The 22,294-nt window shown below is 35.1% G+C and overlaps 1 protein-coding gene across 49 annotated transcripts in view; it reads left to right on the top strand.

Annotated features, from left to right (window-relative positions):
- Positions 1-22,294, top strand: part of TTN (titin) — a 282,990-nt gene that overhangs the window by 152,688 nt on the left and 108,008 nt on the right. For 43 of the 49 annotated variants that reach the window (NM_001329611.3, XM_054678800.2, XM_024354671.3 and 40 more), the window contains 41 exons: positions 1,474-1,557; positions 1,641-1,724; positions 1,935-2,024; positions 2,178-2,261; positions 2,374-2,457; positions 2,572-2,652; positions 2,768-2,848; positions 2,962-3,042; positions 3,148-3,231; positions 3,344-3,427; positions 3,537-3,620; positions 3,733-3,816; positions 3,928-4,011; positions 4,122-4,205; positions 4,290-4,373; positions 4,501-4,584; positions 4,719-4,802; positions 4,932-5,015; positions 5,148-5,225; positions 5,632-5,715; positions 6,195-6,302; positions 6,572-6,649; positions 6,837-6,914; positions 7,137-7,220; positions 8,988-9,071; positions 9,308-9,388; positions 9,885-9,959; positions 10,388-10,501; positions 11,811-11,879; positions 14,113-14,193; positions 15,112-15,186; positions 15,800-15,889; positions 16,321-16,383; positions 16,643-16,732; positions 19,016-19,066; positions 19,620-20,021; positions 20,178-20,456; positions 20,704-20,979; positions 21,117-21,256; positions 21,572-21,698; positions 21,792-22,055. In NM_001329611.3, coding sequence (NP_001316540.3) covers positions 1,474-1,557; positions 1,641-1,724; positions 1,935-2,024; positions 2,178-2,261; positions 2,374-2,457; positions 2,572-2,652; positions 2,768-2,848; positions 2,962-3,042; positions 3,148-3,231; positions 3,344-3,427; positions 3,537-3,620; positions 3,733-3,816; positions 3,928-4,011; positions 4,122-4,205; positions 4,290-4,373; positions 4,501-4,584; positions 4,719-4,802; positions 4,932-5,015; positions 5,148-5,225; positions 5,632-5,715; positions 6,195-6,302; positions 6,572-6,649; positions 6,837-6,914; positions 7,137-7,220; positions 8,988-9,071; positions 9,308-9,388; positions 9,885-9,959; positions 10,388-10,501; positions 11,811-11,879; positions 14,113-14,193; positions 15,112-15,186; positions 15,800-15,889; positions 16,321-16,383; positions 16,643-16,732; positions 19,016-19,066; positions 19,620-20,021; positions 20,178-20,456; positions 20,704-20,979; positions 21,117-21,256; positions 21,572-21,698; positions 21,792-22,055 — 4,380 coding nt within the window. The remainder of the gene's footprint in view (positions 1-1,473; positions 1,558-1,640; positions 1,725-1,934; positions 2,025-2,177; positions 2,262-2,373; positions 2,458-2,571; positions 2,653-2,767; positions 2,849-2,961; positions 3,043-3,147; positions 3,232-3,343; positions 3,428-3,536; positions 3,621-3,732; positions 3,817-3,927; positions 4,012-4,121; positions 4,206-4,289; positions 4,374-4,500; positions 4,585-4,718; positions 4,803-4,931; positions 5,016-5,147; positions 5,226-5,631; positions 5,716-6,194; positions 6,303-6,571; positions 6,650-6,836; positions 6,915-7,136; positions 7,221-8,987; positions 9,072-9,307; positions 9,389-9,884; positions 9,960-10,387; positions 10,502-11,810; positions 11,880-14,112; positions 14,194-15,111; positions 15,187-15,799; positions 15,890-16,320; positions 16,384-16,642; positions 16,733-19,015; positions 19,067-19,619; positions 20,022-20,177; positions 20,457-20,703; positions 20,980-21,116; positions 21,257-21,571; positions 21,699-21,791; positions 22,056-22,294) is intronic. The other 6 variants (XM_024354691.3, XM_024354690.3, XM_024354648.3 and 3 more) reach the window with 5 other exon arrangements.

The raw sequence follows: 22,294 nt of genomic DNA, 5'->3' as shown, positions 1-22,294 counted from the left end.
TGATGGTAGTTTCTTTTGCTGTGCAGAAGCTCTTTAGTTTAATTCGATCCTATCTGTCAATTTTGGCTTTTGTTACCATTGCTTTTGGTATTTTAGACATGAAGTCCTTGCCCATGCCTATGTCCTGAATGGTATTGCCTAGGTTTTCTTCTAGGGTTTTTATGGTTTTAGGTCTAACATTTAAGTCTTTACTCCATCTTGAATTAATTTTTGTGTAAGGTGTAAGGAAGGGATCCAGTTTCAGCTTTCTACAGATGGCTAGCCAGTTTTCCCAGCACCATTTGCTAAATAGGGAATCCTTTCCCCATTTCTTGTTTTTGTCAGGTTTGTCAAAGATCAGATGGTTGTAGATGTGTAGTATTATTCTGAGGGCTCTGTTCTGTTCCATTGGTCTATATCTCTGTTTTGGTACCAGTACCATGCTGTTTTGGTTACTGTAGCCTTGTAGTACAGTAGCGTGACGCCTCCAGCTTTGTTCTTTTGGCTTAGGATTGACTTGGCAATGTGGGCTCTTTTTTGGTTCCATATGAACTTTAAAGTAGTTTTTTCCAATTCTGTGAAGAGAGTCATTGATAGCTTGATGGAGATGGTATTGAATCTATAAATTACCTTGGGCAGTATGGCCATTTTCACAGTATTAGTTCTTCCTATCCATGAGCATGGAATGTTCTTCCATTTGTGTCCTCTTTTATTTCGTTGAGCAGTGGTTTGTAGTTCTCCTTGAAGAGGTCTTTCACATCCCTTGTAAGTTGGATTCCTAGGTATTTTATTCTCTTTGAAGCAACTGTGAATGGGAGTTCACTCATGATTTGGCTCTCTGTTTGTCTGTTATTGGTGCATAAGAATGCTTGTGATTTTTGCACATTGATTTTGTATCCTGAGACTTTGCTGAAGTTGCTTATCAGCTTAAGGAGATTTTGGGCTGAGACGATGGGGTTTTCTAGATATACAATCATGTCATCTGCAAACAGGGACAATTTGACTTCCTCTTTTCCTAACTGAATACCCTTTATTTCTTTCTCCTGCCTGATTGCCCTGATCAGAACTTCCAACACTATGTTGAATAGGAGTGGTGAGAGAGGGCATCCCTGTCTTGTGCCAGTTTTCAAAGGGAATGCTTCCAGTTTTTGCCCATTCAGTATGATATTGGCTGTGGGTTTGTCATAAATAGCTCTTATTATTTTGAGATACGTCCCATCAATACCTAATTTATTGAGAGTCTTTAGCATGAAGGGCTGTTGAATTTTGTCAAAGGCCCTTTCTGCATCTACTGAGATAATCATGTGGTTTTTGTCTTTGGTTCTGTTTATATGATGGATTACGTTTATTGATTTTTGTATGTTGAATCAGCCTTCCATCCCAGGGATGAAGCCCACCTGATCATGGTGGATAAGCTTTTTGATGTGCTGCTGGAAAATATTTTTCTAGTGGTCTTCGTAATGCCTAAATGTAATTTCACTAATATCTTTCAAGTGCCTGAGGTTCCCAAAGAAGTTGTTCCTGAAAAGAAAGTGCCAGTGCCTCCTCCTAAAAAGCCTGAAGTGCCACCCACAAAAGGTAGACACCCTCTTGTTGCTGTGTTTGATATTGTTTGTTTGTCTTTACTTTGTCTAATAATGAAAATACTAATATCTTTAAAGTCCCAGAGGTGCCAAAGGCAGCTGTCCCAGAAAAGAAGGTGCCTGAAGCTATTCCTCCCAAAGCGGAAAGTCCTCCCCCTGAAGGTAATGCCAAAGTTATACAAACTATAGGAGAAAAATAACTGTTATTTTAACTAGGAAATTATATGTTAAAAATCCTACTACATAAAGATGATATAATTCTAAAGAAAACAAATGTCAATCGCTATCCAAAATATCTTGGTGTGTGTTTACATGCAAAAGGCATCCATCGTTTTCACCTTTTCTAAACACAAATTACAAATATCTTTGAAGTGCCTGAAGTGCTGCCACCGAAGGAAGTGGTCCCAGAAAAGAAAGCACGGGTGCCTCCTGCCAAAAAGCCAGAAGCTCCACCTCCTAAAGGTAGGTATCATTACACATTGTCAGTCAGGGGGGCCTGGGGAAAGACTGTATAGAAGTGTCCGCCGATCTCACAAGTTATATTTGCTTGGGTAAATGTGGAGTCGATATTCCCCCTTTATAGCTTCTAACTAAAAGATACTAATATCTTCAAAGTTCCTGAAGCTCCTAAAGAAGTTGTACTTGAAAAGAAAGTATCTGTGGCTGTGCCCAAAAAACCGGAAGCCCCACGTGCAAAAGGTATTTATTCCCTCTCCTCTGCTAAGAAAAACTTATTGTCTGTACCCCTCACAATCACTGTAATATATACCTTTGCCATTCATAAATTATAAAAATACTAATATCTTTCAAGTGCCTGAAGCTGCTCAAGAAGTTGTCCCAGAAAAGAAAATTCCCAAGGCACCAATCAAAAAACCAGAAGCCCCCGCAGTTACAGGTACATGTCAGCTCAACCTTATCCTGCAGAAGAAATCTCTCTTCCATTCCTGAAAACAATTTTAGTCCATTGCTCTTCATTAACCTAAGTATAAAACTACTAATATCTTTCAAGTGCCAGAAGTTCCTCAAGAAGCCGCAGAAAAAGAAATTCCCGTGGCTCCACCCAAAAAACCAGAAGCTCCAATTGTCCCAGGTACACTTTAGCCCTGACTTCATTCTGCAGAAGAGATATCTCGTCTCCTATTGTAAACAATTTTAGCCCATTTCTCTTCATTAACTAAAGTCTAAAACTACTAATATCTTTCAAGTGCCTGAAGCTCAAGAAGTTGTCCCAGAAAAGAAAGTTCCTAAGGCTCCTCCCAAAAAACCAGAAGCCCCACCTGCCACAGGTATTTTTTACCCCTGTCCTTTTTCTGCAGAAGAAATATCTCTTCTGATCTTAGAAATATTTTACTCCATTTGTCTCATTAACCTAAGTGAAAAACTACTAATATCTTTCAAGTGCCTGAAGTCCCACAAGAAATTGTGCCAGAAAAGAAAACACTGGTGCTTCCTAAAAAGCCAGAAGTTCCACCTGTTACAGGTACTTGTCATTTGACCTTAAGCTTCAGAAGATCCAATTCCTCTGCTGTATATTTTGCTAGTAGTCTCCATAGCTCTACATGTAACTTTACTAATATCTTTTAAGTGCCAGAGGCTCCCAAAGAAGTTGTCCTTGAAAAGAAAGTGCCCTCGGCTCCTCCTAAAAAGCCTGAAGTCCCACCTGTTAAAGGTATTTGTCACTGACCTTAGGCTTCAGATGATCTAATTCTTTTGCAGTTGAAGACATTTTGTTCCAGTGGTCTACATAACCCCTAAATGTAATTTCACTAATATCTTTTAAGTGCCAGAGGCTCCCAAAGAAGTTGTTCCTGAAAAGAAAGTGCCAGTGACTCCTCCTAAAAAACCTGAAGTCCCACCTGTTAAAGGTATTTGTCACTGGCTTTAGGCTTCAGAAGACTGAACTCTTCAGTTCTTGAAAATATTGTTCTAGTGGTCTTCAAACTTCTAAATGTAATTTCACTAATATCTTTTAAGTGCCAGAGGCTCCCAAAGAGGTTGTTCCTGAAAAGAAAATGCCCTTGGCTCCTCCTAAAAAGCCTGAAGTCCCACCTGTTAAAGGTATTTGTCACTGGCTTTAGGCTTCAGAAGATCAAACTCTTCTATTCTTGAAAATATTTTGTTCCAGTGGTCTTCATAACCCCTAAATGTAATTTCACTAATATCTTTTAAGTACCAGAGGCTCCCAAAGAGGTTGTTCCTGAAAAGAAAGTGCCCTTGGCTCCTCCTAAAAAGCCTGAAGTCCCAACTGTTAAAGGTATTTGTCATTGAGTTTAAGCTTCAGAAGATCTATCTCTTCTACTCTTGAAAATATTTTTCCTAATGGTCTTCATAACTTCTAAATGTAATTTCACTAATATCTTTTAAGTGCCAGAGGCTCCGAAAGAAGTTGTTCCTGAAAAGGAAGTGCCAGTGGCTCCTCCTAAAAAGCCTGAAGTCCCACCTGTTAAAGGTATTTGTCACTGATTTTAGGCTTCAGATGATCAAACTCTTCTGCTCTGGAAAATATTTTTCTAGTGGTCTTCATAACGCCTAAATGTAATTTCACTAATATCTTTCAAGTGCCTGAGGCTCCCAAAGAAGTTGTTCCTGAAAAGAAAGTGCCAGTGCCTCCTCCTAAAAAGCCTGAAGTGCCACCCACAAAAGGTAGACACCCTCATGTTGCTGTGTTTGATATTGTTTGTTTGTCTTTACTTTGTCTAACAATGAAAATACTAGTATCTTTTAAAGTCCCAGAGGTGCCAAAGGTAGCTGTCCCAGAAAAGAAGGTGCCTGAAGCTATTCCTCCCAAACCGGAAAGTCCGCCCCCTGAAGGTAATAATGAAACTATTCAAATTAGTGTTTTTAAAAAAATCTCTCCTTAGTGTTGTAAAAACATTTTTTTGCAAACTATCTCAGTTTTAGTCAATTCTGGCATTAAAATGAGCTCATGTCTTTAAAGTGTTCGAGGAGCCTGAGGAAGTTGCCCTAGAAGAGCCTCCTGCTGAAGTTGTGGAAGAGCCAGAGCCAGCGGCGCCTCCACAAGGTACATGGCAAGAAAGCTGCTAGGACTCCTCGGCCACTCTTTCCCCTTCCTGCCCTGATAATTCTGGGTGCTCTGAGCTTTTGTCTTGTTTCTCAATCTTCATTCTTTCTAAAACAAACCTTCTAATTCTTTAGTGACCGTACCACCTAAGAAACCTGTCCCAGAAAAGAAAGCACCTGCTGTCGTTGCCAAAAAACCTGAACCACCACCAGTGAAAGGTATTCCTCACTGCCACTAACTCCCTATCAAAAAACTTTCTTTAAAGTGTCATATTCTACTGTTCTGCTTCATGATTTTCACATTTCATTGAAACCATGAGCTTAAACAACTACTAATATCTTTTATAGTGCCCGAGGTGCCCAAGGAGGTTGTTCCTGAAAAGAAGGTGCCTCTGGTGGTTCCCAAAAAGCCAGAAGCCCCACCTGCTAAAGGTATATGCGGCTGTCCACTGTTTGATGGGGGCGGATGGAGCCCCCAGCTTCTAAAAGGGTTTTGTTCTGTGTAAATGTGATGAATGTTTACTGGTGATTGTTTCTAATGTTAAAATACTAATATATTTGAAGTGCCTGAAGTTCCAAAAGAAGTTGTTCCAGCAAAGAAAGTAGCTGTTCCCAAAAAGCCAGAAGTCCCACCAGCAAAAGGTACATGTCACTGAGATTCTGCAGAAAAGCACTCCACCCTTGTCTAATAAGTCACCTATTATCAAACCTTTTGTTTGCCAGTCCTCTTAAATTCGCAACTACAAAACTGTCATTCTGGATTTTTAGGGTCTAAATGCTTTTTAATAATTTTTTCATTGAATTTAAAAAGTGATATATTTACTTATTACAAGCATTGGAAAAGTTTACTAACTTGGTTCTTTTATTCTTAATAGGCCATATTTTCCTCCCCACTATATGAGGGTCCAAAGACAGATCACTGACCTTATTGTGAAATTTGTTCTTGGATCTGTCCCTGGGTTATTTGAGCAAAATGTGAAGTAGATGTGGTATAAATTTAATATACTTCTCAACTACTCTTAAGAAAAATGAATTAATATCTTTAAAGTGCCAGAAGTGCCAAAGAAACCTGTCTTGGAAGAGAAACCAGCTGTTCCTGTTCCAGAAAGAGCGGAGTCTCCTCCCCCAGAAGGTACACGTGAGACCAGTGATTAATGACCTTGCCACTTGCGACTATTTCTAATTTAAGCTTTGTTCTTCTTCCTTCCTAACTCATTATTTCTTGGTCATTTTCTAACCTTTAATTATTTGTCTTAATTCATCTTTCTAAATTAGCTCCAATCTCAAATCTATTTTGGGTTATTGGTCCACAGTATCTACATAAGTCATAGTAAGCTGTATTAAACAAAGCTTCTCCAATGTACATAGAAAGTAAGGCAGGAGAACTAATGATTATAAATGACATTAAACACTAAAAGGGCTTTGCAAGCATTTGAATCAATAGACAAAGAAGTCAGTGCAAATGAGATAGATTTTGTCTTAACAAAAATAAGAGAAGGTATCAATTGAAGCAAAGGAAGAAATCAAGATTACTATTTATCGTGTTTAGTGTTTGTCCATCTTAGAATATTGTTCCATACATTGAAATAAAATTAACTAATATCTTCAAAGTATATGAAGAACCTGAGGAAATTGCTCCTGAAGAGGAAATTGCTCCTGAAGAAGAAAAGCCAATTCCTGTTGCAGAAGAGGAGGAACCAGAGGTCCCACCTCCAGCAGGTACAAAGCAGAATCCACTCTATGGGAAAATACAGTCATTTCATTTTTCGTGGCTATATATCTTCCTTAAGGCAAAATATCAGTCTTGTATCTTGTTGCCTGAAATCTGACTACATTAAGAACAAAAGTTATTTCTACACATAAAACTTTGGACCCACAGAATTTGGTCCCACATATACCAAGAAATATGTGTGGTTTTTAATTCATTCATTAGCATTAAATTTTTCATTGTAATCACCTAATTCTAAAAGAAATTCCTATTATTCAAGTGCCTGAAGAGCCCAAGAAGATCATCCCAGAGAAGAAAGTTCCTGTCATCAAAAAACCAGAAGCACCGCCTCCTAAAGGTACTCATGTTAAAATGAATACTTCATTTTTGTGGTGTCTACAATTTTACACTCTTTTCTTATTGTGTGTTGTGTTGTATTATATGTTTGTTAACTCTTACCTATATGTTACGGTGTTGAATAAACTTGTATGTATATCTTACATCTTGCAACTTTGTATTATTAAATGCTACTAATATCTTTAAAGAACCTGAGATGCCAAAGAAAGTTGTTCCAGTGAAGAAGGTCCCAACTGTTAAGAAGCCAGAAACACCAGAAGCTAAAGGTATTCACTTCATCACTGGCATCATATAAAAGAAAGCATTCTGATATCTTAAAGTGGAATCCAATAAGTTGTCCTCATTGTTGTTGCATAACTAAGAACAAAAATTTCCTTATTTTGCTTTCATTAATTTTAATGCTGCTCCAATAAATACAGGTTTTTTATTCTTAATATTTTAAAATGTTTTTAAATACTATTTTTAAAACAAAACTAATATCTTCAAAGTGCCTGAGGTGCCCAAGAAACTTGTTCCAGTAAAGAAAGAACCTGTGCCTGTTACCAAAAAACCAGAAGTTCTTCCAGAAAAAGGTACCTACCATGAAGAAAAAATAGATTTCTCTAACTGCTATTTAAGCATGTTAATAATAGGTCTTAGAGAAAAACATACTGAATGTGAATTTATGTTAAAACCATATTGCACAGAAAAAAGGGAAATAATGAAGGGAAAAAAATGAAACAGACAAGCAGGAGTGAAAAAATGAATGGGATTCAGTTGTGCTGTGATATATCACATGGCTACAACTAGTAGAAAAGAACCTTCTCTCATTCAATGTGTAAAACAGCTCAATTCAACATATTTTGTTGAATGTTGACCATTAACAAGACATCATATTAGAAAAATTAAGGCCTGATTCTGTCTTCAAATAAGTTAAATCTGGTGAGAGGATAGAAAGATAACAGGACTCTAATACAGACAGGAAGTGATTACACATAGCAAGTGAATACAAAAGGGCTGCAGAAACACACGGCAAGAAAAGATTAAGCTCAGGCAGAGGCATCATGGGAAGCTGTGTTAAACTGAATTTAAATTTTGATGGACTTTTACATGTAGAAATTGAGGAAATGAGGCTGGATGTGGTGGCTCACGCCTGTCATCCCAACACTTGGGAAGGCTGAGGTGGGTGGATCACTTGAGGTCAGGAGTTCAAGACCAGCCTGGCCAACATGGTGAAACCCCGTCTCTACTAAAAATACAAAAATTAGCTGGGGGTGGTGATATGTGCCTGTAATCCCAGCTACTTGGGAGGCTGAGGCAGGAGAATTGCTTGAACCCAGGAGGCAGAGGTTGCAGTGAGCTGAGATCATGCCACTGCACTCCAGCTTGGGTGACAGAGTGAGCCTCTGTCTCAAAAAAATTAAAAAAAAGAAATTGAGGACATGATATCCCATGGAAAGGGAAGAGCATATTGAAAGGCACAAAGATAGAAGGGTCTAGAATGTTCAAGGATTGTCAAGTAAACTCAATTTGAGTACGGATTGGCTGTGGAATGTCTTGAAAGATAATACCAGGTATAAAGATGGGGTCATATTTTGGAGTACTTCAAATGCCAGTAAAAGGCTTGTACTTTTTCCTATAAGCAATAGGAAGCTTCAAAGATTTTGAGGCAGGCTTACATATTAATAGGATTTGGGCTTTAGAAAGATAACGGCAGCAATTTCAGCTACTAAATAGTAAAGACCCATTGCAATTATTTAAGGTCTTTAAGAGTTGGACAAGATCCGTGGCGGCAGAAATGGAAAGGGGGACTGGGTTTGAAAGAGATGGAGACTGAGTGGCCTCTGACCATTATCAAAACCATTAGGGAAATTGAGGAGCCCAAGATCACTGTAAGGTTTAAAGCTAGATGGCCAAAAGAATGGTTCATTGGGTCTCTGAACTAACGTTAGAGGAAAATGGTAGATGTGCTTTTCACCTTTAAAGCATAAAAGTTGGGAGTGTGTATCAGGAGCTTAAGAAAGAGATCAGGCCTAGAGATGTAGATCTTAAAGTCATTCACATGTAAATAAGAATTGAGTGTGCAGGAACAATTACTCAGAAAATGCAGAGCAAATTTTTTTAAGTGTCAAAGTTAGACCACCTTCATTTAAGTGTACACAGAGGACTAGAAGCAAATGAAGAAAGCTGAGAAGATTCATATATAAACTTAGGATGTCCAAAATGGTGCCATGTCTCAGAAGCCATTTTCCCCATGAAATCTAAGATGAAGCTCTTGCCCCTGCATTCTTTGCCTGCTCTTTAGACAATCTTGCATGTGTTCTAAATTCTTAATAGTAAACAAAATCATATCTTTAAAGTGCCCAAAGTGCCTGAGAAAATCATCCCAGAAAAGGAAGTGTCTGTGCCTATCCCTGCAGAGCCAGAAGTTCCACCTGCTGAAGGTACACGGCTTCTCCATAAATCTTGGAAAGATGACAATTGTCTTCATCCTCTTGCTTTGATTGTAGATGAATCTTACGTATTTGTCTGTCTGTATTGAAGTTATTGATATTTGGGGGGTCATCCGAATAATCTGTTATAGAGTGTTACTTAATGTAACTAGGTTGATATGTTAGAATAGTAGTTGCAGTATTCTGTTCTAAATATAGTCTAAAATAAAATACTATGTTTTTTAAAGTTGAAGAGACTCCTGAGGAAATAATATATGAAGAAAAAGCATCTATAACCATTGGTAGAAAAGAGACTCCCCCTGTTGAAGGTATATATATATATACATTTTTTTAATCTCCTGAAGATTCCTGTTAGAATTACAAAAGCATTTACAGGACAATATTCCTTCTTGAAATTATATACAAGAGCAGTCTAGCATGTTTGACTGCGTTATTTTTGAAATAGTTACACTTCTTTTAAGTTAGAATCTTTAATTTAGTTACTGTTGTTGGTAATTACAAATTCCAAACGGTACACTTTACTGAAGCAAAATGGAATAATTGCCTTGGATCCTCAAATGATAACACGGTATCAAATTTTAAAAGTCATCTCATTTGCCATCAATATACATTGAATAATCTAATTAATAGGCAGTTCAAGTAAAAGAACTTTTTCTTATACATGAATTTTTCTATACATGAATTTGTATGAATTGTATATTTTTATTTTGTGACTGTAATCTTTGCATCAATGTGAAATTTGTATGAGTCTTTTTGAAGAACTTTACATTACAACCTCATATCCTTTGTCAACATTCTTTAAAGAACGTGAAATTGAAAAGTATATTAAACCTGAAGAGCCCGAACCTGAACCACAGCCTGAAGAAATACCAGTAAAAGGTATTCAATCCAGTGGACTTAAATCTTCTTTATCATATTCTTTCTCTTGAAATGTATATGGTTTATGTTGTTGTACATATGTAGTATGTCTGTTCCCATTTGTATGTAAAGTATTCTTTGTTGTAAATGTGAGCCTCATTCTTAGGTTTCCATGTAACTTGTACTGTTTCTCTCATGTCAACGGTGGCTTGTCTGGATGCTTTGTTTGTTGTTGTTATTGGTGCCTTTGCTGTATTTCTCATCATCTGTGTAAAGGGTTGATATTTTTATGTTTTATGTTCTGTGTTTTATGTTGGATACTGGTATTACGTACCTTAAAAAGTAAACTTTGTACTTCATATATATATATATATAATTTCTATTAAATATACTACATATCCACATGCTAACATATACATATACTAACACCTCTGAAATACTCTTTCAAGAACCTGAACCTGAAAAGAAGGTTATTGAGAAGCCAAAACTCAAACCAAGACCCCCACCTCCTCCACCTGCTCCACCTAAGGAAGATGTGAAGGAGAAAATATTCCAACTTAAAGGTAAAAAATGCCACTTCCAAAGTTTTATTAGCCTGCTTCAAACTTCTATCCAGCCATCTGAAATGATGCTTGCAAGAAATGTATGACTTTTAGAAGTGTGTACTTTCAGACATGATTGTACTGTGAGATTGCATAGAGCTGTGTCTTCTGCTGCCCCATGGTTCCTGGGTTGCTTGTCATGCCATGCCTGCTGCTGCAAAAGTCAGAAAGTACATTGATAGCGTCATCCGGGATATCTGAATGCAGGCGCTGTCCAATTAACTTTCTTTTGTGGAGTGGGGAGAAAGAGTTTTCTGATTTCAAAGCCTGATTGCTATACATATCATTGCGATCTTATGCTTAAGGAATGTATAAGAAATCCTTGCAAGATATTTTTAATATTGCAGTAACACATTTACATAAAAGCCAAAACTTTGTTCTTAAAGAATTGCATGTGCTTTTAAATATATTACAAGTAATATAGTTATGATTTCCAGTAGCTGATATGTGCCTATATATCATGAAAGGAAAGCATATGAATCACTTGTTACTGTTCCCCCATCTTTTTTTTTTTCTTGCAACTTAAAGAAGTGTTCTGTATGGTTCTCAGGGGAGCTGGAAAGAGTGGTTATGAAGACATTTGGTATCCAGCATCTCTTCCTATTATTAAACTTCCCTTCCCCCTTCTTATATTTTGATTTTTCTATGAATTGACACGATGTTACTTAATTTTAAAAATATCAGTTTCTTTAAAAGCTGAAATAAACTGGCAGAAACATATTATTCTTATTTTAATAAAAAGTTGTCTTGTGACGTCATATGATTCCCCAATCTAAAATTATCTAGATGTAATCTTAGATATGCACTTGCTCCAGACAGACCTATGTATCTTCAAACCACAGTCTTCCAGCATAAGACATTGCCGCTGGTGATTCTTGCCCTCTACAACCCTCATAGCCATTAGGGGGACCTTCTGGCACCTCTTGAAAGGCCACCCATCTGTTAATTGACACTCCATGAAGACACACACATAAATACATTTCCCTTAATGTAAAATATATGCTTAAAGGAAAATTTCTTCCTCCTGCCAGTAACAAAAATTGTCTTCTTTTTCTGCTGGTCTTTAATTAACTACTGAACTTTGGAGTAAAACTGCAGTCTGTTTTCATGGTTCGAATGCTGCTGGTATGTTCTTTGAAGGCTGTTCTTGGCTGTTATTAATGCTTTCTGGTTAAAAGCAAAGCTCGGTTTTGATTCTTGGAGTAGAAAGTTAATCACTTGCTTCAGATTAAATATACAAATAACAAAAGTAAAATCATATTCTTTAAAGCTATTCCAAAGAAGAAAGTTCCTGAAAAACCTCAGGTTCCAGAAAAAGTGGAGCTTACACCTCTGAAAGGTATTTCACAGGCTGAAAAATACATACTTATGTAGTACCCCTTTACCTGACTCCTCGCTCTTTCTGCCTCCATCGAATGTTCTGTCTCTCTTTTTCAATGATCAGAGAGTAGTCCCATTCATTTCTTATATTTCTGTGGCTTTTATGGTCCTGGCTCATTGAGTGTTGCTTCCTTTGTCTCCCATCCATTTCATACATGTATAGACATGGTCTATCTTTGTCTCATCTACATATGTCTTCTTGCATTTTCCTAAACTTAAAAATAACAAATTTTACTGGTTAGCCAAAATTGATATCAAGAGACATATGAGATTAAAATGCTGAGAGCTAGTAGTAAACTGTTTTGACATTTCACCTGACATAAAAATTTTAGCCAATGTAATAAGCACTAAAAATAAGTCCTATCTTCCTTTTATATTATTAAGGTTATTTGTAGGGATTTCCTTAGGACTTTCCTGTCACTCTCTTCTCACTGGCTCTAAGTCATTCTCTGAGGGGTACAGAACTCACATTTCAGAAAAATTTCCTTATTACTGTAGGTAATTTTTCAAAATGTATTTTTCTGTAAACAATATTTTCCCTAATAAGGTCTCATCTAAAATTAGACCCTAAAGAAAACTAAATGAATTATAAGAGTCTAGAAAACATCTATCAAAAATAAACATAATTTTTCTAATGGGTAGTAGTGTTCTGTTCAAGTAATCAACACATTCAGACCTAGAAATTAAGACTGTTTCTGGTCACTCTGAAATTTTGGGGAAAAAAGTCACCCATATAAATATACATTTCCTGATTTCATAAAGAGGTGATTACAAAATAATGTTATCATGGATATTGATAATAAACATTAAAATAGCACATAATCACATATAATGACTTTAAAAATAATAGCTACAATGTTGGGTTCTCAAACATCAATAAGATTTTTAAAATAAAATAATAATATAAAAAATGCACAGATATATTTTCACTATGTTCATTATATCAGTAAAGAAAATCTATATTATGCCTCCTCACTTTACATTAATTAGATGCATGTGCTTCCTTCTGGGTTTGAGCAATAAAAATAGTTATTAAGAAGATTGGTACCTCTAAAATAGTATTGAAGGCCAACACAATTTATCCTGGATAAAATATGTAATGTTTAACTTTAAAATTTTTACTTAAAATGTTTGACATTAGAAAAAAATGATTATTCAAAATGAAATACATATTTGCCTATTGTAGGCTTAAATTTTTGAAATAAGAGTTAAGCAGTTATCTTTATCACATAAAAAACCATTTAATGAATTGCAAATTTCTTGTTTAAAGCCCTAAATAGGAAGTTTTATAGAAATATCTAAAAATTCAGATTTCTAATAGCAAATAGTTACACGATACAAATAAATACTGTTTTAAATTAGATTTTAATTGACATTAGTAGAGAGGAAAATGGTTTAATAATCACCACGTGTTCCTTTCATTCACCATTCAAATCTATGAGGGCCATAATAGCAAAAGAGGCTGCTCTATAAAATAGCATCATCCACCATGCTCAGTATTCACTGTAGACGCAACAGGAAATTTTGAATTCCTTGCGTTCCTTAATTTGAATGAATTTAAGAACATTTTCTTATTCATGAAAAATGAGCTTCCAACACCAGCTTTGAAATTTTATAATTCTATAATTTTAAATATTTTATCCAGCATTATTTCAAAAAGGAAATCTTAAGAAAGGCTACTCTTTTTCTGTTCAGAAAGTGAGATATGGCCCTTCCCCAGCATCAAAGTCACAAACCGGAACTCTTGGCCACCTTCTTCCCTCAGTGGAGAAGACTGAATGATGGCACTAACACTTGCCAGTATCATTTTCATACATTTAGTGGTTGGGTAGATAACATCATAGATTTGGACAATCTACAATTGCAGTTTGGGACAAAGATGCTGTCAAGAACGCTGTAATTTGATGAAAGATTCATAAAGTCAGTATAGAGCGACATCCTCTACATGCATTTAAAATGAATACATTTGCCTGCAGTTAATGGAGTTGAATTTCATCACAAGGCTGTATAGATATTTGCAGAGGAGATAACTTGAAATGTATCATTTAAACTTAAATTCTGTGGTATTTATATGCAGCGAAAATTGTTACTTAATGCACTACAGTTAACTAGTTTTAGGAGAGACATTTTTCTTGTTGAAATTCCGTTTTTATATAAATTCACTTCAAAATTTGAAATCATATTCTTTTAAGTGCCTGGAGGTGAAAAGAAAGTTCGCAAATTACTTCCTGAACGTAAACCTGAACCAAAGGAAGAAGTTGTTCTGAAAAGCGGTATAGTATTTTTCAACCATTCTGTCAGCGTTAAGTATATTTTAAAAATGAACTTGAAAGCTTACAAAATGTTTCTGTCCTTTGGTTTTCTTTGAATTGGTTCGCTATTTATCAAAATTTGTTTGTAGTTTCATTGAAAATTAAGAAAAATGTCATTTCCAGATCTTTTTTTTTAAAAAAAAGACAGAAATTTTGTGAGCATTCACAGTATTTTGAAATTTAAAATGTTAATAGACATAACTAAGTTGATAATATTCTAAACTAACAACAACTATGACTGCCATTTTCATAACCAAATTATGTAGTAAAGTACACTAAACCTATTAAATACCTTACATGAAACTACTTTAGCTTAAATTCAATATTCAGTTTTAAAGTGTGACACAGGATCACCACAACTAATAAATAACATTTTTTAAAAACTGAACATTTCTTTCTGACTAATAAAATATTAAAGAATGAGAAACAAGATAGTGAAATGAAGAATTAAGTTCTAACATTGTCTTCACATAGAATTACTGATTTTTAGGCTACATTTCTTCAGATATCTCTGCTTAAGTAAACTTTCTACTTATTTACATACTCATTAAATCATTAACATTTAATTATTATTATTATTTGTTGCTATTCAAATTATTCATTTTGTGTTGGAGCTGTTTCTCCCACAGACTTGTCTCAGAATAGACCCTCTATCTACATAGAAACAAAGTAACTTTGAGTGCTATTATAATTGACAACCTTTGATTTTAAAAAAACAAAACAAAAAACACTTTCGGTGTAAATGCTTACTTTCCAGAGTGCTAGGTAGCATGCTTTTTTTCATTTTCCTTGCTTTGTACATTATTTGCATTTGTCAAGCTTATTCAACATCTTCATTAGTTTGTCTTGGTTTACATATAAACCTTTTTGTCTTTAAAGTTCTAAGAAAAAGACCTGAAGAAGAAGAACCTAAAGTAGAACCTAAAAAACTAGAAAAAGTTAAAAAACCTGCAGGTAGGGATCTCAGTGACAATTTGTAAGATTATCTTTTAACAAAATGGACATTTAACAAAAGGTTTATCTTGTAAACATAAATGAAGTTAGATGTAAACATGGCTTCATATTTCATCTGTGATGTAGTCTCTGTTTTCCATTGTCTGCTTTCTGTTTAAATATTTTTATAGTAACTCCCAAATCCATTCATGTATTTCCCTGCACTTCATTCTTATCATTATTTTGCAACTTAAGTTCTTCCAGTAGAAATGACTGAAATAATCAAGTGGCTATTCATGGGAGGGTGTCAGCAAAGGTTTCATAATCTGGGGGCTTTTAAATGGGTTGGTTTTTATCATTAGCCTATTCTCAAAGGGCAAAATTATTGGGAACTATTATAGAAGTGATTTAGAAGGAGAGAGCTAAGGGGAGTGGAAGATAAGTGGATGGAATAAAAGGAAGAAAAATAAATGGAAGCAGAGTCAAGAAAATAAAATAGAAATTACTTGATAAACTATAAGGTTTTTTTAAAAACCATCCATAGAGTTTTTGAAAAATAAATTGATATTTCAGATGAGGTGCTTCCTAAATATTCAAATATTAACAGTGAAAAAATAATCTTATTATCTTAAAGTACCAGAACCACCACCTCCAAAACCTGTTGAAGAGGTTGAAGTACCTACTGTTACAAAAAGGGAAAGGAAGATTCCTGAACCAACAAAAGGTACAAATCTACTGTCATTCTTAGTTGTCTCTAAAAATGCAAATATGTATCATTTAAAATATCATTACACTGACATCAAGATTTGAACACATGACCTTAATCTGTTAATCACATATGGCTTAATTTTCTTTACCATCTCACTCTCCTATGCAATTGGCTAATGATTACTCAGTTGCTAAATAAGTTACCTGAAAAAAAAATTGTATTTATGGGCAATGAGATAAATAGCAACATTAAAACCAAGAACATTGCCTTACTATATTTTCCAAATATTTTGTTTAAAATGAAAACTAATCAAATACTTGATTTGATAATTATATGTATATAAATTCTAATATCTTCCAAGATACGTGGGCTTAATTTTAGTTTTGACTTTGTGAAAAACTTCAAAAATCCTGTAATAATCTGCCCTCTACTCTAAATTATTTCAGTGCCTGAAATCAAGCCAGCAATACCTCTCCCTGCACCTGAACCGAAACCAAAGCCTGAAGCAGGTGAGCAAGCTTATCCTCAATGTCAACAGCATATTCTTTCTGTATTCACACACATAACATGTACTTAATAAAAGATAGTAGGTGAAAGTCAGTATGTATCAAATGATTTCTAACGTCTCAAAATGCTTAATATACTATTCTCTTAAAAACTAGTTATTTGAAGATTTCAAAATTATATCAGAAGAGGCAAATAAGCTACCAAATAAGTTTTTAGGAAGTGACAAATTGATACACTAATGCAATGGACTTCTCTCTACAGAAGTGAAAACAATCAAACCACCTCCTGTGGAACCTGAACCAACCCCCATCGCTGCCCCAGTAACAGTGCCGGTGGTTGGAAAGAAAGCAGGTATTTATCCTGTAGCTTTCTTTTTTGCTAGTTTGTTTTGGTGACTTAATAAAAGTATTCACACTTGATTAAAATTCAAGCCCTGTTTATGCTGCAACATAGGTATCATTTCAACCTCGGAGGTTTATGATAAGTTTCTACCTTTTCTTCATGTGATATCCTTTATCCACCTTGTCTCTTGCCCAGTGGGTGAATATTGTGCCTTAACTGGAATGTACGTTCCTGGGTTGCACCATTTCTTTCATATGCTTTGGAGATTAAGTAATGAATATGTTTGGGGCTGATAAAAACTAAGGAGACAGGCAGAGACCCTGTAAGGGTATACATCTAAGAATCCCATGAAGCTTCAAATTTCCCTTATACCCTATTGGAACAATTTCTCTTTTTTAAAAAAGTGTGTATATTGGGATAATGTAAAAGTTCTGGAAATGGATAGAGTTGATGGTTGTACAATATTGTGAATGTATTTCATGCAACTGAATTGAATACTTAAAAATGGCTAAAATGGTAAATTTTATGTTAGGTATATTTTACCACAATAAGAAAGAAAAAGAAAAAAGAGACTCCATATTTCAGTCTTTTAATCTGTATAAGGAATTAGATCAATAATAATTTTCTTAAATGTTCTAACTTAATGGTATAGATATCTCAAGTCCAAACTTAAAGCACCTATTAATTGTATATGAACTATTTAATATAGTTCATCATTTAAGTGATAATTTGAGATATAATTGATCAAAACTGATTTGATGTGTAATTGATAGTCATTGATAAACATACACATCCTGACTATTTGCCCTTTGGCTCACTATCTGGGTGATGAGATCACTCATATCCCAAACCTCAGCATCATGAAATATATCCACATAACAAAACTGCACATGCATCCCATGAGTTTAAAATAAAAGTTGAAATTATTTTTTTAAAAAAGAAACAACAAAACCAAAAATAAAACAAAGTAAATTTAAAGCGGGGGCGGTGGTGGTGGGGCGGGGAGAAGGCATGTATTGATAATTTTCTAAGATGTGAAGAATCTAAGATATTCAATATAATGCCTTGACAATTTGTTCCTATGGAAAAATGATCATCTCCACTGATAAAGCACAAAATAAAAAATTCAGGGTGAATTTAAAAAAAAAAAGAGAGAACTATTTGTTACATTCCACAGTGAGATGTGCATAGGCCCCGGGAATAACATTTAAAAATGTCCATAATAGTTTGACAGAGAAATTTTTTAATTTAATTTTCTGAATCTAATAATAAAAATTGGCTTATATCTTTAATAAATCAATAAATAAAACTATTTGGAAAAATTATATTATTTTAGATTATTAATTCAATGATTAGTCATTTTATATTTGTTTATATATTTTTATATAAATTATTTAGAAATTTTTTTATTTAAAATTATCTCAAAATATTTGGACATTACCATGTTTAATGACATAAAAAAATACACTATATTCTTTTGACTGTAGTTTAATTTTTAATATTTATGTTATATTTTGTTGCCGATGTTTATGATTTGGGCATATTCTTTTAAACTTGTATAATGTCAACGCAGTACTTTTATTATTCAGAAAAAGGTGATGAACTGCTCTTAACTAATTAAGTATGTATAAAAATAAAGCTATTCTCAGTTATCCTGGGAGCTGAAGCTAGAGAACTCATTCCACAGTTTATACTGTCCCTGTATTAATAATGGAATCAAACTCTAAATGTCAGAACTCTCTTGCTTCTGCCTTACTTCATTGTCTAAGGGAAATCTTCAAAGAAACTCATGCATGTGTGGTACATGGACTCTTTTTCCTTAGTCTTCCCTGGATTTGTTTGTCTGCCCAATTTAGACATAAAAAGAAAGGCTTTTGGTAACCTCTCAGCCATTTCCCTTTTCCCTACACTGATTTCTTATTGACAAAACCTTATTTCCTTGGTTCACATAATCAGGACTTACATAAACATATAAAATATTTTGCACAGCTAGGCAGGAGCAAAACTTTTCCTCACAAGGCAACAGTAAGCCTTCCAAAAATGGGAAGATAATAAGGCACTTGCTGAAAGAAGTTGTTAATCCTAAATATGTTGGCAGTTTAGCTTGAGCTCTTCAATCTCAGAATATGCCTTCCTGGAAATGTGATTATCCATAGAAGTCATATAAATGAAACCAATTTCTCTTTATGCGTTAATATTTATAATGGAGCATGACTCACCCTCCATGGTTTACTATTAAACATGAAATAAGTCCGAAAAGTGTTTAAATGCTGAGTTTTATTTTTATTTCAGAAGCCAAAGTACCTAAGGAAGAGGCTGCCAAGCCAAAAGGTCCTATCAAAGGTGAGATTCACTTTTCTAGTACTTGCATTGTAACCTTCCACTCTGAATTTCCAAAGTTCATATTCAAGGGGAAAAAAATTTCAAAATTCATAAATTTTTTATTTTTTCTAATTGATTCTACTAAAACTAGCATGTTTTCTGACATTTCAAATAATACTTTTAGTATTATGCAAGGAGATATATATATATATATATATATATCCAACTATATTTTAGCATAGTGAATCCCATAAGTTCTTAGCTTCATTTTTCATATGCATGGTATTTATACATGGCAGATAAAATAATTAGACATTAATCTGGCTATTTTATACTTCAGATTAAAACTTGAGAAAAGGGACATTTATTATTCATGGATTCCTTATACCATCTCATTTTCCTGCCTGAAACAAGGCAGTATAAATTCAATTGGCCTTTCAATTGCCTGGTCTTTAGTTTTCTCTTCTTGTCTTCTAATTGCTTTACGGCTGGTTTTATCCAGCAGGCAGCCAAGTATGAACTTTCTGACTCCTAAGGAGGTGCCAAATCAACTTTTTATTTTACTTTGAATTAGGTGTACCCAAAAAGACTCCTTCACCAATAGAAGCCGAAAGGAGAAAGTTAAGGCCAGGAAGTGGTGGAGAGAAACCTCCTGATGAAGCCCCGTTCACCTACCAGCTAAAGGCTGTGCCACTGAAGTTTGTGAAAGAAATCAAAGACATCATCTTGACAGAATCAGAGTTCGTTGGCTCTTCAGCAATCTTTGAATGTTTGGTCTCCCCTTCCACTGCAATTACAACCTGGATGAAAGACGGTAGCAATATCCGTGAGAGTCCCAAGCACAGGTTTATTGCAGATGGTAAAGACAGAAAGCTGCACATCATTGATGTTCAACTTTCCGATGCTGGTGAATACACCTGTGTTTTACGTTTGGGAAACAAAGAAAAGACCTCCACGGCTAAACTTGTTGTAGAAGGTAATTTCTAGTCTTCTGAACATAATCTATATTAAACTTTAATGTAACAAACCTTAGTAGCAACTTGCATTGTAGTTTTACAAAACCTCTTATTTCCAAGTTTTATTTCATTGAAAATATTGTATTTATTGAAATATATACTGAAATTCTCCATAGAACTTCCTGTGCGTTTTGTAAAAACACTGGAAGAGGAAGTCACAGTGGTCAAAGGACAGCCATTGTACTTAAGCTGCGAGTTAAACAAAGAGCGTGACGTGGTCTGGAGGAAGGATGGCAAGATTGTGGTGGAGAAACCTGGCCGAATTGTGCCAGGCGTCATTGGCTTGATGCGGGCCCTGACCATCAACGATGCGGATGACACAGATGCTGGAACATACACAGTTACTGTGGAAAACGCCAACAACCTGGAGTGTTCATCTTGCGTAAAAGTAGTAGGTTAGTACTTTCCTGGGAGATTTCGTTCTGCTTATTATTACACTAAGAAAATGGAAGAAAGGACCTTGTTTCCCAGTATTACAATATCAGAAATCTTGTACCTAAGAGGGGAATAACAATATATCCTATAGTGGATTAATTATGCCCAATATTGTGAAATTTTTCCTATTCCTGAAATTTACTAAGGAAGCTATGTATATTACTTGTTCAGACCTTAATCATTTTTTCTGATCTTATTTTCATATAGAAGTCATTAGAGATTGGCTGGTGAAACCTATACGAGACCAGCATGTGAAACCCAAGGGGACAGCTATTTTTGCCTGTGATATAGCAAAAGATACTCCAAACATTAAGTGGTTCAAAGGATATGATGAAATCCCTGCGGAACCAAATGATAAGACTGAAATACTGAGAGATGGAAATCATCTATACCTCAAAATTAAGAATGCTATGCCAGAAGATATTGCTGAGTATGCAGTGGAAATTGAAGGAAAAAGATACCCTGCAAAGCTGACACTTGGAGGTATAAAATCTTACCTTTTATTCAAATTATAAGTTTTGCGTATGTGTAAAGCCAAATAACACACCAAAACACATAAAAGCGCAAAGCATCGTTGGGTTGTCTAAAGCATTATGTTACTTCATCCCTGACCAATACAGAGCGTGAAGTTGAACTGCTTAAACCAATAGAGGACGTTACCATTTATGAGAAAGAAAGTGCAAGCTTTGATGCAGAAATCTCAGAGGCAGACATTCCTGGACAATGGAAACTGAAAGGAGAACTTCTAAGGCCCTCACCTGTGAGTAATTTCACATTTTAAATTGTTAGTCATATAAAATAACCACATCCGATATTCAGGATCTATATCCTAGATTCGGGTTGCTTTAATAATAATGGAGTTAATGGAGTCTTCTAAAGTCTCCAAGAAGGAAAGAAATTTTACGTATCATTTGGGGACAACTTGAACAATTTGTGTAAAATGTTATGACAGGGAATTCTCTGCTTACTTTTATTAGTAGTAATTTTTAAAACTCTATAGAAATTTGTATCTGAAACACTTCTCCTATAGGGAATTTATCTCTTTCAAATGGTTACTAAAACTATTGTTTTTCAGACTTGTGAAATCAAAGCAGAAGGTGGAAAACGCTTCTTAACTTTGCACAAAGTCAAACTGGACCAAGCTGGTGAAGTCCTCTACCAGGCCCTTAATGCAATTACAACTGCCATTTTGACAGTAAAAGGTATGGGGCTTTTAGAATTTGGGGAGGGGGCTCAACTTTATTTCACATCCCTGTGCATTCTGAAAGACCTCATTCTTAATGTCTGATTTTCAGAAATCGAACTTGACTTTGCTGTGCCCCTGAAGGATGTCACTGTTCCAGAAAGGCGACAGGCTCGATTCGAATGTGTCCTCACCCGAGAGGCAAATGTTATATGGTCCAAAGGACCTGATATAATCAAGTCATCTGACAAATTTGATATCATCGCTGATGGAAAGAAACATATTCTTGTTATTAATGATTCTCAATTTGATGATGAAGGGGTCTATACTGCTGAGGTGGAGGGCAAGAAGACTTCAGCTCGGTTGTTTGTCACAGGTAAGCGAGCTAATGAGATCTGTGACATCCCATAAAGGCATGCAAATATATGACTTTAAAGATAGGACGCCAAGTTCTAAAAGCTGTGATAATGCATCACTAATTAACTTTCACAGTGTTACCAAAACAACCCCCCTTAATTTTTTTTTAGTGGAGCTCTATTTGGAAAGATGAATAAATAAATGCCATGTGAAATGGGTCCCTTTTACTCAGGCAGATTAGAATGGAATCTTTCTGAA

The sequence above is a fragment of the Pan troglodytes genome, chromosome 13, assembly GCF_028858775.2.
Source record: "Pan troglodytes isolate AG18354 chromosome 13, NHGRI_mPanTro3-v2.0_pri, whole genome shotgun sequence".
In the NCBI taxonomy this organism is placed as follows: domain Eukaryota; kingdom Metazoa; phylum Chordata; class Mammalia; order Primates; family Hominidae; genus Pan; species Pan troglodytes.
Note: the sequence above shows the minus strand (reverse complement) of the source record. Positions and strands in the feature narration are given on the sequence as shown.